This window comes from Ursus americanus, chromosome 28 (genome assembly GCF_024610735.1).
Source record: "Ursus americanus isolate L20-20 chromosome 28, mUrsAme1.1.p, whole genome shotgun sequence".
NCBI lineage: Eukaryota > Metazoa > Chordata > Mammalia > Carnivora > Ursidae > Ursus > Ursus americanus.
The window spans coordinates 26539695-26553076 of NC_142154.1; the positions used below are offsets into that span (position 1 = coordinate 26539695).

The 13382-nt window shown below is 38.7% G+C and overlaps 2 protein-coding genes across 15 annotated transcripts in view; both read left to right on the forward strand.

The window, feature by feature from the left end:
- UBE2Q2 (ubiquitin conjugating enzyme E2 Q2) overlaps positions 1–7974 on the forward strand; it is a 71472-nt gene extending 63498 nt beyond the window's left edge. For all 9 annotated transcript variants that reach the window (XM_087856744.1, XM_087856743.1, XM_087856746.1 and 6 more), the window contains 2 exons: positions 3241–3307; positions 5358–7974. In XM_087856744.1, coding sequence (XP_087712870.1) covers positions 3241–3307; positions 5358–5389 — 99 coding nt within the window. In that variant the 3' untranslated portion in view covers positions 5390–7974. The remainder of the gene's footprint in view (positions 1–3240; positions 3308–5357) is intronic.
- Positions 7975–10062: 2088 nt separating this feature from the next.
- The window catches only part of FBXO22 (F-box protein 22), a 37304-nt gene continuing 33984 nt past the window's right edge, over positions 10063–13382 (forward strand). For 2 of the 6 annotated variants that reach the window (XM_045795105.2, XM_045795106.2), the window contains exons 1-2: positions 10066–10281; positions 10653–10791. In XM_045795105.2, the coding sequence (XP_045651061.1) occupies positions 10127–10281; positions 10653–10791 (294 nt within the window). In that variant the 5' untranslated portion in view covers positions 10066–10126. Of the gene's footprint in view, positions 10423–10652; positions 10792–13382 lie in introns of all 6 variants that reach the window. The other 4 variants (XM_045795109.2, XM_087856751.1, XM_087856750.1 and 1 more) reach the window with 4 other exon arrangements.

The following is a 13382-nucleotide window of genomic DNA, read 5'->3' on the forward strand; positions in this document are numbered from 1 at the left end:
GCCCCTCTCTCTGCTCGTGTTCTCTCTCTCACACACACACATGCTTTCTCTCTCTCAAATAAATAAATCATTTTTTAAAAACTTGTGAGGCTAGAAAAAGATTGAATTTTTTTTTAAGGAGAGGATGATAAATATATGCCAAGCATACACTAAAAAAAAAAAAAAGATATGGCTATATAGTATCAAAGTAAAATTTTTGAGCAGGAAGCATTAGTGACTACTTAATGATAAAAGTCTCAATTTACCAGGAGAATATAATAATTATTTACTTATTAAAACAAAATCAAAATACAGATTAAAAACCTGATAAATGAAACTAATAGTAATAATGGTGTGTTGACTATACTTAAAAACTGGTGAAACCACAGGAGAAATTGACCAAGTCACCATCATAGTGAGAGATTTTAATGTACCTTGTTCATAGTAAGTTAAATGTGTGAACAATGTAGAAGACTTGAATAACAAATTAAGCTTGGTCAAATGGACAATTGTAGAACTCTGTGCCTGATAGTTAGGTACTATATGTTTCCCAAGCATTTATGGAATATGGGGAAAAAATCATAAATTAATATTTAAAAACAAGCCATAGAATTTGAATACAATGCAATTAAGGTTAGAAGTCAGTAATGAAAAGATTGATAAAAATCCACATGAATTTGGAAATAAAACACAATTCTAAATCATAGTTAAAAAATCATATGAAAATTTAAAAATACTTAGAACCATAGTGGAAATTCTAAAATTTTCTTTCTGTCCCTGTTTCTTTCTCTCCTCTTTCTCCCTGTCATCTATCTCTCTCTTTGTCTGGAACATTCATGAAACTAATCCTGGTCAATGAAGAAAACTTCAAATTTTGAAAGTGTAAGGAGGACAGACGTCATTCTCTGATCCTAATTAAATTAAAAACTATAATAACAATCATGGGACGCCTGGGTGGCTGTCATTAAGCATCTGCCTTTGGCTCAGGGAGTGATCCCTGGGATCGAGCCCCGCATCAGGCTCCTCTGCTGGGAGCCTGCTTCTTCCTCTTCCACTCCCCCTGCTTGTGTTCCCTCTCTCCCTGGCTGTCTCTCTCTCTGTCAAATAAATAAATAAATCTTAAAAAAAAAACTATAATAACAATCAGAAAACAAATGTTCCTTTTGTGGAATTATGAAACTTAAATAGCCCTTAATGGGGCTTTGACATGAAAACTGCACAATAGCTAGAGAACAGCGATAATGAAATCACTGCATACTAGAAATTAAATGAGAGCTCCTTGCCCTAAAATCCATAAAAAAAAAAAAAGAATAAAAATGAACCAGCCTCTGACTCAGTGTTAGGACAATGAAGTAAGCTGAAAAAAAGTAGAAGGAAGGGGTTAATAAGGTCAGCAGAAGTAGAAAACAGAAAGGGCTGTTACAGGAAAGCCTCTGCAGTGACATTCTCTTTAAACTAGAATTGAAGATCATGCTGTTGACAACTGAGAATGGGGAAGGCTAATGTTCTTATTTTTCTCTTCTTATCTTGTAAGTGGGCAGTAGGGTTAGGAAGTGACTGCTTCTTGATCATTTCCAAGTTCCAATGGATGTGTATTTTGTCATTTATAATCTATTTCTCTTGTATTTTTGTCCTTTGAACATAGAGACCAACTGGAAAACACTACTTTTCATTAACTTGGAGATAACACTATGGCATGTTTTATGTTTGTTTTTCAGATGCATTATGGGAGGGTTTTACTATTTTTAAGGAGCTCTTAGAAATTGAAAAAGGCTATACTCTAGAAATAAAGAAAAATCCATTTGCAGAAATAGAAATAAATTGCTTGCGAACATTTGGAGACACACTCAGCCTCACTCAGTAATAGAAATGCAAATCACACCCCCACTGTGATCATCTTCCACCTCTGATATTGTCACAAATAACAAAGGTTTGTAAGAGCACTCTGGTGAAGCCCTGTAGAGGCATTCTCACACATGACAGGTAGGCAAGCCCATTTATACAGTCTTGTAGAGAGCTATCTTAGCAACACCTCAAGATTACAAAGGCATAGATGTCTTTTGGCCCAGCAATTCCACTCAAGGACTTTTTACCAGTGCTTTGGAAATATTTGTGCAGGGTTGCTCACTGTGACATTGTAACAACAAAATATTGAAAATAACCTAAATGTCCACCAGTTGGGGATCAATAAAGTATTTGACTCTCCATGCAATGGATTATTTCATGATTTAAAAAAACAAAGATTAAGCTTTTTGCACACTGATGGGAAACAAGGTCCAAGATGCGTTAAGTGAGAGAAGGGGTAGAACAGTGTCTGTAGCATGCTGCCTACCATTTGTTGGGAGGAAAAGCAGGGGATGGTGGCTAACAACAATGCGCTATGCATGACTTTGCTAATATAATCTTAAGGAGATACAAGAAACTAATAGTAGTCAACTTGAGTAGGAAAAGGAGGTCGGATGAGAGGAGGAACTGGATGGTTGGAGGACAGGTAGGAAGGAGAATTTTCACTTAGAATGTCTTATATGTTTTTAATTCTTGTGCTGTGTGAATTTATTATTAAATTCTATGACATAATAGGCGTGTACCACTATGAAGAATGCTCATGATATATATTAATTGTAGGTTAAGATGTTGCTCCGTTGTACTGATAGAGACCAAATTAATCCTAAATTTGGCCCTTTAGAAGAGGATGTAAAGAGGCTACCAAAAGAGGACTCCTTTAGTAATGCCTCGGTGCCACTTAGGATAAGATATTTTTTAGATTTTTAACTCAAGATGTCATTGATATGCATAGTCCTTAAAGCTCAATGTTACCTTATCTAAAGGTCATATTTTGTATTTTTTGGTGGGGGTTTATTGTTTGTGTGTGTGTTTCTTTTTGTTTTTTGGGGGGATGGAAAGTATGAGGAAGAGAGTTTGAGTTTTCTTCATGTCCAGATAGCCGCCTTTATTTTGATTCATCAGTGAAGAGGGGCACTAGAACTAGCTTTATACTTGTCCAGTGCTAAAAGGATTTATAAAAATGAGATGTGAAGCTAAAGTAGATTTTTTATTGTAGTACAACTTTGGTTTTGTTACTCTAAAGTGGTAGAGAATAATGGAATTGAGAAATGAGGGTTTTAAGTGAAAATTATTTTTGAAATGGAAATATAATTGTTTCCTGTGTTCTTTTAGCATAGTGGTGATGCATCCATAAATTGTTTGTAATAATTTTCATCTACTTACAGTTTTTATTTAAAATGTATAATTCTCTTTCAGAATCAATATAATCTAGCAAGAGCCCAACAATCCTATAATTCCATTGTACAGATACATGAGAAAAATGGTACGTTTAATTCAATAAGTATTTATTACCATTTATAGAAGTTTTATATAAGGTACTGTTGATAACTTTCCCTGTTAATTTTTGTTTTTGCTTTAATTTCGTAAAGTACTGTTGTCACAGTGAAAAAGTTTAACTTGAGGATGCACACACTGTGCTTCATTCAAAAATCTTTGTATCCTTAATACTTGGCCTGAGAACCTGAGTCAGAGTCAAGATTTTTTAATGGATTAGTGCATGAATCACTTTACTCACTTGAAATGTGTGGTGTTAGGATAGGAGCTGAGTTAAAGGCGATTGTACAGGTGGAGTTCTTGTTGATGCTGAGTAAATGTAATCAGGATCCTGAACCACTGTTTCTGAAACATCTTCAGACTACTTAATGCTTTTTGAGAGTTACACACATTTATCTATTCAAGTAAAAATAGTTCTAATTTCAGTATATATACACTTAAGAGTATTTGAGTTGTAAGTTTTAAAAACTCAAAATATCTTTCATAAACTTTATTCTACTTTAAATTTTGCTTGTATTCACAATGCATGTTTTGAGTTGTTGTCTCTAACAGTGATGGGGATTTGGAATTAGAAGACTGGGGGCACCTGGGTAGCGCAGTCGTTAAGCATCTGCCTTCGGCTCAGGGCGTGATCCCAGTGTTCCGGGATCGAGTCCCACATTGGGCTCCCCTGCTGGGAGCCTGCTTCTTCCTCTCCCACTCCCCCTCCTGTGTTCCCTCTCTCGCTGGCTGTCTCTCTGTCACATAAATAAATAAAATCTTAAAAAAAAAAAGAGGAATTAGAAGACTGATTTTTCAAGTGCCATTTAAGTTACTCACTAGCTCCATGTCTCTGAGCAAGTCCCATTACCTCTCAGCCTCTGTTTCCTTATCTCTACAAAGGCATATCTGTCTTACCAAACTTGTGAGGAAAAAGAATAGTGTATACGCATGGCACTTTGTAACTAAGTGCTGATAACGAGATACACATTACAGTAGTAAGACTGATGCTTTTTTGTGCAGAGTAAAGAAATAGGAAGTAGTTTTCTTGAAGGAGAGTATTTACAGTAAAATGTTCTTTACTAGAAATATGGTAGCTTGTGAGTTACTATTTGTGCTTTGTGCTCACTTTTAATCACAGAGCAAACTCTTCACTTTTTCACTGACTGTTTCTGAAAGAATAATATTTGAAACAGTTCAAGCCTCTGAAGAAGGAAATGATAAAACCTGAGGACAAGGCTGGGTTTTCATGATAATAATTCACCGCACACTAAATTAGTAGATCCACTGGTACCTGTATGCTACTTCATAACCATGTGGGCGCTCCACTTACCTTGGTACATTTCCTGCTGTGTTCCAGTGGCCATTTCATGCTAAGCAGTACTTCGTTTCATTAGCCTTTCTCTTAGATTTTTGTTGTCTGGGAAACAATCACATTTTTTCTTCTCTTTCTTTTATTTTTTTGTTGAAGCAAACATTGTAGTCACTTCAAAAATGTTTATGGAAATGTATTTTAGAAAGTGTGGGTGTGGATAAGCTTAGCTTTGGGGAAAGAGCAGTAGATTCAGAATCAGGAAATGGGTTCTAGGTTGGTTTTGCTGCTAACTCTGATCCTCGGCATAGTCACTGCACTTGCTGAGATGACTTCCTCACTGGGGAAATGATATCATTGCACTACTGACAATCCAGGTTCTTCTTCTTTTAAAATGCCAGCATTTTGTTTGGGGGATAGTTACTTTCAGTGAGGTTTACTTTTACGCAATTGAAATGGAAGATAAAACCTAGCTTGTAGGCTATTGTCCCATGCTATCATCTTTAGCTAGAAATTTGACTAGTATAGAGATGTTATGTTGAAAACTCAAGTACAATTTATTCGTAGAAAATAACTTTATGTGGTGCACATATCAAAATGCTGTATTACCAACCCAAGTATAAGTTTAATTTTTACAACAGGTTTAAACAAAAAAAATATGAGTAGAGAAAGTAGTTAACCTTAAATGAAATGCCATTTCTCCTAGCTAACTTAAGGTATTTTAACTTTTTTTTCCATTGTGTTTCAGGCTGGTACACCCCTCCAAAGGAAGATGGCTAAATATGTTGACTGCCGTATGTTTGGACCAATGTTGCTTTAAAGAAAATCTTTCCAACATGCAGACACAAGCTTTGAGTGCCCCTTAACAGCAGTACCGAAGACGTTAGCTAATAGATATTTTAGTGGATAATCTGTCAATTGACATCCAGTATGAGTTACAGCCTTTTTCATTTTGCTCATTTTAGGCATCTTGGACTGAGCAGTGGGGCCTTTACTGTATTTTTTGTGATAAATACACATACTGGCCACTCATGATCTCTTTTTCTTGAAAAATCTGTTAAGCAGACAAGTCAGCATCAGGTTACAGAAGTTGTGACTATATGGTAACTTCCCCATACTGAGCTCATGTGTTACGAGGACTTGCAATATACTGTTCCATTTAGAGCCAATAAAAGTTAAATTGATGTTTAATATTGGTTTAGAAAGTTTAAGGTCTTCTAAATCACAGTAGCTTTTTCAAATTAAAACCATTTTTTGATATTGCCAAAATAATGACAGGAAGCCTACTCATTAAATCATTAAACTTTTTATGGCTAGGTGAAGATACAAATTGTTTCCCGAAGATACGCTCTTAATTCAGTTGTATTGTACTTTTTAGGCAAAGCAAAGCAAAGGCTGTGTAAATTAAGTAGTAATTTCCACTGGGGCATCAGAGTCTTGCTGGGCTGAATCTGCTTCTTGTTGGTTCAGTATTTCTTATGAAGAACTGCAGTAAGAGCTTGAAGTTATTTAAAATACTAAATCATTTTATTTTACGTTTCCATTTTATTAACGGGATGTTGCAATCATTTTTAAACTAATAAACTTGTAAAGTGATTGGCACAAAGACAGAATCCTTGAGCAAAAGCTGCACAGTGAAGTACAAAAAGATATCTAATTTGGAGACTCGTAAAAGTTTTGCTATAGTCATAACAATGGCTTTTGCATTGAAAGACTAATAGGAACTCTACATATGTCCATTCTTTTATAAAACCTGACTCAAATCAGTGTACCTCTATTTCATTGCCTTACCTGAATCAGTCCTGTTTGGTTGGTGATAAATTTTTTTTCTACCCGCGTTTGATTTAAAAGTAAATTCTAGTTATTAAGCACTTTTAAAATGAAATTCAGAAGCACATTTTCTGCACATACAAGTTACAAAATTCAAAAGTGTTTCCTACGCATTTGCTCTAAGTTTCAGTTTTTAACTTTGTAAACCACATCAGAGAAACTTGGGACTTCTGCATTATTGTGTGTGTTTAATTTCTTTTTGTTCTATTTTGGTTAAGAGGACAGTAGAAAAAGATTTTCTGGCATTTTTGTTTACTTGGTTACATTTGTATAAAGTTCTGATTGCCAGTTGCTGAGATAGTAAGTGACCAGGCAGAATTCTTTAAAGCATTAAAGTTCCTTAAACCTAAGGCTAAATCTTGAATACATTATTGAATTCTTTAATATCCTGACGGCTAGCAGATTGACAGCTGCACATATGGCATGCTTTGTTTTTTTGGGTTTATTTTTCATTGCAGATTTATTTGGCAATGTACAGTAAATTTTGTAAACTTGCATCAAGTTTATGAATAAAGAACCATTTAAAAAATAACTTTGTTACTTTTCCCTCATAAGAGATACTAGAGTTTACAAACACCTGAAGCCAAGCGTGAATTTTTTTTTTGAAATACGATTTATATATGGTGGGATTGGGTGAGGAGAGGGTTGAGAGAAACACAGGCAGATTGATTTAACAAGAGAAAGCCAGAGAACCCAGAAATGGTGTCCACAGACTTGGTATACTCAGGTTTTCCTCAACCTTTTCCCTCTCCCACTCTCATTCCTTAATATAAATCCAAGTGCTTGTTTCTCCATAGCTGTCCCTAGTTCCCCCAGTTACAACAGTCTGCTCCTTCTTTAGTATTCCTGTGGCCTCCTTACACACAATTATCAAGTTATCTCACATACAAGAAGTCCTGAAATCAGAAAACTCCAGGCCTGGTACATCTGGGCTTTGTTATGCTGCTTTGAGATTTTTTTCCATGTTGGCTTCGTCTTTGGATTTAATGTTATGTCTGGATATTGTAGCCATGTTACTCTGTCCAGAGGTAGATAATGGTCTTATCTTTTAGAAGCCTCCCCCGCCCATCCAAGCATATTGCTCTTCACTTTTCCTTGGCTACAACTGGGGCTTGTATCCACCCCTAAACTAAACTAATGGCTGATAGAAAGAAATCATTATGATTAGTTTGGACCAGAGGTTCTCAGTGTATGTTTGGGGAACTCTGGAGACCCCTAGGACCCTTCCAGTGGTTTTTTTAAGGTCAAAATTATTTTCCTAAAACATCATTTGCCATTTTCACTCTCATTTGCTTACAAGTGTACAGTGGACTTTTGCAGAGGCTACACAATGTGATGGTGCAACAGATGGAATTCAGAAGCAGATCCAGCTGTCTTTTAAGCCAGAAATGAGAGGTTTGCAAAATGTAAAGCAATGCCACAACTGTTCACTATTGGATGAGGGGGGCACAGTTATTTTTTCACGAAAATTTTGTCAGTCTTTGTTAATCTGGATGTACTGTTTTATGTGAATATTAAAAAGTTTTAATTTTTAATATTGCAAATATTAATAGACATAACCCGCATAAACAAGCTCTTTAGGGTTGTCATTATTTAATGTGAAAAAGTCCTAAGGCCACAATGTTTGAGAACCTCTAGTTTAGATCAATCAAGTTTACCTTCAAGAGACGAGGATGTGGGCGCCTGGGTGGCTGGGTTGGTTAAGCGACTGCTTTCAGCTCAGGTCATGATCCCGAAGTCCTGGGATGTCCTGGGATCTAGCCTTATATGGGGCTCCTTGCTCAATGGGTAGCCTGCTTCTCCCTCCCTCTGTGTGCTACACCCCATGCTTGTGCTCTCTCTTTTTCTCTGTCAAATAAAGTCTTAAAAAAAAAAAAAAGATGGGGATCAAATCTGGGCTTTGTTAGTAGGAAGCAGCAGGAGAAATGGATGTTAAGTAGGGATACAGCAGTGTCTGCTGTGCTTACATTCCTTCTATACGTGGTTCTCAAACTGAGCTTGCATCAGAATCACAGGAAAGCATAAATCATGGAAAAGTTAAAACTCAGACTGTTGGTTCCCACCCCCAGAATCTGATTCAGTAGGCCTGGAGTTGAGGACCAAGATGTGCCAAAACCCAACAGACACATGAAAAGATGCTCAACATCATTAATCATCAGGGAAATGCAAAGTAAAACCACAGTGAGATATCACCTTATTCCTGTCAGCATGGCTCTAATTAAAAATACAAGAAATGACAAGTACATTGGTGAGGATATGGAGAAAAAGGAAAAATTGTGCCTGTTGGAATGTAAATTGGTACAACCACGGCAGAAAACCCTATGAAAGTTCCTCAAAAAATTAAAAATAGAATTACCATATGATCTAGTAATTCTGCTACTGGGTATTTACACAAAGAAAATGAAAACACTAATTTGAAAAGATATGCACCCCTGTTTATTGCAGTCTTTATTCACAGTAGCCAGGATAGGGAAGCAACCCATGTCCATTGATGGAGGAATGGATAAAGAAGTGGTATTTATATACAGCATAATATTATTCAGCCAGAAGAAAAAAAGATCTTGCCATTTGCACAATATGGATGGACCTAGAGGGCATAATGCTAAGTGAAATAAGTCAGAAAGACCAAGACCATGTGATTTTACTCATATTGGAATTTAAGCAAAAGGAACAAATTTTAAAAAGACTCTTAAATACAGAGAACTAGTGGTTGCCAGAGGGGATGTGGGGTAGGTAGGTGAAATAGGTGATGAGGATTAAAGAGTACACTTATCTTGGTAACCACTGACTAATGCACAAAATTGTTGAATCATATCATAAACCTGAAACTAATGTAACAGTTAATTACACTTCAATAAAAAATAACTTTTTTAAGCCAAGAGCGGCTGGGTGGCTCAGTCATTTAAGTGGCTGCCATCAGTTTTGGTCATGATCTCAGGGTTCTGGGATCCCGCTGGAGTCCAGACCAGCTCCCTGCTCAGCGGGGAGTCTTTTTGTCTCCCTCTGCCCCTCCCTCCCCCTGCTTGTGCATGCGCACTCTCTCAAATTCTCTCAAAAAAAATTTTTAAAGCCAAAACTTCATAATTCCCGGTGAGTCTGATGCTATTAGGAACTAGTGCGGTTTGGTGCATTCACAGCAGTGGTAACTGCTATTTATATGTCCGTTCACACACGGCGTCAAGGCTGCCGAGTTAACCAAATTCACTAGATGTTGAATATAGGTGGTCATCTTCACACACTTAGCCAGTTATTTTTAAAGCAGATACTGCCCGTTCAAAAATTGGGCTCACGTTATTAACTGACACTTGTAAAGACGGACAAATACTACCGAGTCTCCTTGAACTCTACAATCAGAGAAAGATTTGTACCGACAAGGAATACAGCGCTGCAAGTACAGTGAGAGCACAGAAGGAGGATCCATGCCCGCGGAAGGCCTAGATAAAGTACCGGGAGGATCAAGGGACGCAAACCCACCACCTCCGAGCACCAGCCAAACCTCCCCCAAAGGCACGCAGGAAACCACTCGGCCTGGAGTCACGTGGGCGGGTCTCAGCCGCCCCGTCACCTCCAAGCGACCGGAAGTGGCGCGCGCGCGCGTGCTCAGTGCACGCTGCCTGGGAGGTCTTGTGCCGGCCTGAGCAGTGCCTTCCGAGCCGCCGTAGTGCTTGCTCGGCGGGTTGGTGAGGAATGGAGGTGGTGGGTGGCTGTGGTGATCATGGTGGCGGTGATCACCGAGGCTCCTCCGCGGACCCACAAAGCACGTTTGTGTTGGGTAACCTAGCGGAGGTGGTGGAGCGTGTCCTCACCTTCCTGCCCGCCAAGGCGTTGCTGCGGGTGGCCGGGTGAGGAGAGAGGAGGCGGGAAGCTTACTTCGGGACATGCCTCGGGCTTGCCCTGGCTGGCGGGGCGGGCAGACACCATCGGGACCCACGACTGCCCCCGGCTCCCTTCTCCTTCCCCGAGGGGATGCCCCCATCCGCGAGGTACGCCTGCCGTACCCCTGTGCCTGTCTGGGGGACTCTTCCCGGAGGGGCGAGGTGCGCCTTAAGGTTTTCTCCGCCCCTGATTCTCCCTCCGAATCTGCGCCCCGACACCTCCGCTCTGGGGCTTTTGATCCCGCAGGAATCTCCTGCTGCCCTAATGGGGGTGCCGTGAGCCGCTGGGGAGGGAAATGAACGTCCTTTCACAACCCTTTGTGCGTTTGCGCCCCCAGCGTGTGCCGCTTATGGAGGGAGTGTGTTCGTCGAGTGTTGCGGACGCATCGGAGTGTGACTTGGATCTCCGCGGGATTGGCGGATGCTGGCCACTTGGAGGAGCATTGCTTGGTTCGCGTGGTAGCAGAGGAGCTTGAGGCAAGTAAGAAGGCGTGTCCTGCACAGTTGATTGCAGGGTCGCTGGGTCAGCCTTTGCGAACTCAGTCTTTTTCTTTTTAATCTCTATTTTGTGTGTGACCCTGTTCTTTCCGAATTACGGAGCATTTTCTCGTGACATGAAAAGATTTTATAAACACACGTAAGGATGTGCCATGATTTATTGGACCGTTCTTCAAATGTTGGGCATTTTGTGTACAGATTTTTACTATTATAATAACGCAGTGGAGGACCTTCTCTTTACCTGCTTCCTTTGAAGCAGATACTGTTGTCACTGTTTGGCAGGGAAGGCAGCTGGGTTTCTTTTTGCTTAGTGGCACGTTAAAAAGCCAAGAACCAATATTTAAACCCAAATATTTCAGCCGCTGGTCCTGTACTCTTTTGTATTGTATCTCTGGCCCCCCAATTTCAAAAAATGGGCAAAACCTGGGGAGGTAATGACTTGAACTGAGGAATCCGAGGGGCAGCCTTCTTGAGCATAGAGACTGTGAGGCTGTGGTATCTCATTTGCCAATGGGACAGAGCTATTTGAGAGTAAATCATTAATCTGGCTTTACATACAAACAGAAATATTCTACATCATCACAATGCGGTCATCAGTCAGGAAATTCTTATTGATACATTTCTACCATCCATTCCTCAGAATCCTTTCAGACGTTGCCAGTCCCAGTAATGTTCCTCGTAACAAAATAATTCAGATTAGACTCTTACGTGGTTTTTGTAATTTCTTTAAAAATTTTTTAAAGATTTTATTTATTTATTTGAGAGAGAGAGAGAGCCAGGGAAGAGGGACAAGCAGATTCCGAGCTGAGTGCAGAGCCGGACACTGAGCACGATCTCACCACCCTTGAGATCGTGACCTGAGCGGAAATCAGAGTGTTCAAGCCTTAACTGACGGAGCCAGTCAGGTGCCCCTGTCATTTCCTTAATTTTTGATGTGGAACAGTTTCTCAAGCTTTTCTTGGCTTTCACAACTTTGACAAGTATGTAAATTACAGGCCAGTTAGTTTGTAGAACATGTTTCTTAGATTCAGATTATGTACCTTTGGCAGGAATATCACAGAAGTGATGCTGTGCTCTTCTAGTTTCATCGTATCAGGTAGCATATGATTTCCATTTCTTTCCCATCTGGTGTTAGTACCTTTGATAAGTTGATTAAGGTGGTGTGTGCCACATGTCACTCCTGTAAAATTACTCTTTCCCACTGTATTAGTGGGAAATATTAGTAAATATTTTGTGAGGAGATACTTTGAAACTTTGTAAATATCCTGTTTCAATTTTTTCCATTTATATCTGTATAGACTCTTAAGTCTCTTTTTTATTCAATGGAATATAATCTCTAACTGAAGGAGCCCCTTCAGCTGATTTCAGGGTCTTTTAGAGATGAGTCCATCACCTTTGAGCACCTCCTTGCTTTCTGGCACAAGATGTTCTAAGCTCATCTTATCTTTTGTCTGCTTTAATCCTGGAATCAGCCATTTCTTCAAAAAGCTCTGGTTCATTTTAGTGGAGAATGGTATTTCATGGTATTTAAAAGCCAAGATCTGGACAGCTCATTGCTGTTGAAAGGTTTGCTGCTCCAGAGCCCAGTGGAATAGAACCAAGGAATATATATGTATGCATACATACAGGCACATTTACAACTGTATTTTTATATATATGGAAATTCATGAGTTTTCACAAGTACATCCATTTCCAGTCCAATACAGGATTCTTTCCAGTTTTTTTCTCTTAGCTCATATTTGTACCTCCCTTTGAGGTACAGTGAGAAACCTGGCTCTCATCATTCTTAATATGTTTAGATATTAGACAAATGCCCCATAAGTGACCAGTCTTCTGTTTCCCCCTCATGTGGATTTTCTCCTTGCTCTGTTTGGGCTCTAGGACTCAGACCCAAAGTGGCCAGTATCCAAAGGCAGGCTTGCGGAAAAACTTATTTTTTGCATTTTGGCTCAAATCCCACCCAGTCTAGTTCTAGAAGTTATCATTTGGAGAAATTCAAAATGCAGACAGACTTCCATAAAGATGTTCTTTGCAGCATCATTTATTTTAAGGCAAAATGAAAATAACCTAATGTTTAGAAATAAAGTCACTTGGTGATGAACTGCAAAGATACATTAGTGGCAAGAAAAAAAATGTTCATGTTGTAAGTGAAGAAGGCAGATTATGAATTTATATTAGTATAATCTGAGTTATTGAAAACAAAAAAGGAAGAATAGAGAAGAAATAAGCTAAAATGTTAGCAAAAGTTTCCTTTCAGGGTAGAACTGTATGATTTTTTTTTTAATGTTTTAAATTTTTTTCTGTGTGTTTTTCCTTCACAATTTTTTTTCCTTCAGATTTTTACCACAGCAGGTATTATTTTTATATAGCTTTAAAAGTTTATACAATATAATGGCTGTTATAGCTGGACAGATTTAGATATGAATTCATCTGTGGTGCATATTAGCTGCCAGGCTCTGAAAAAGTTACCTAGTCTCCCTGAGATTCAGGTTTTATCTCCATAAAATGAAAACACAATAAAAATTTTTCTCATGCCCCTAAAGAGCTGTTCTAAGGATTAAAGAATGGAA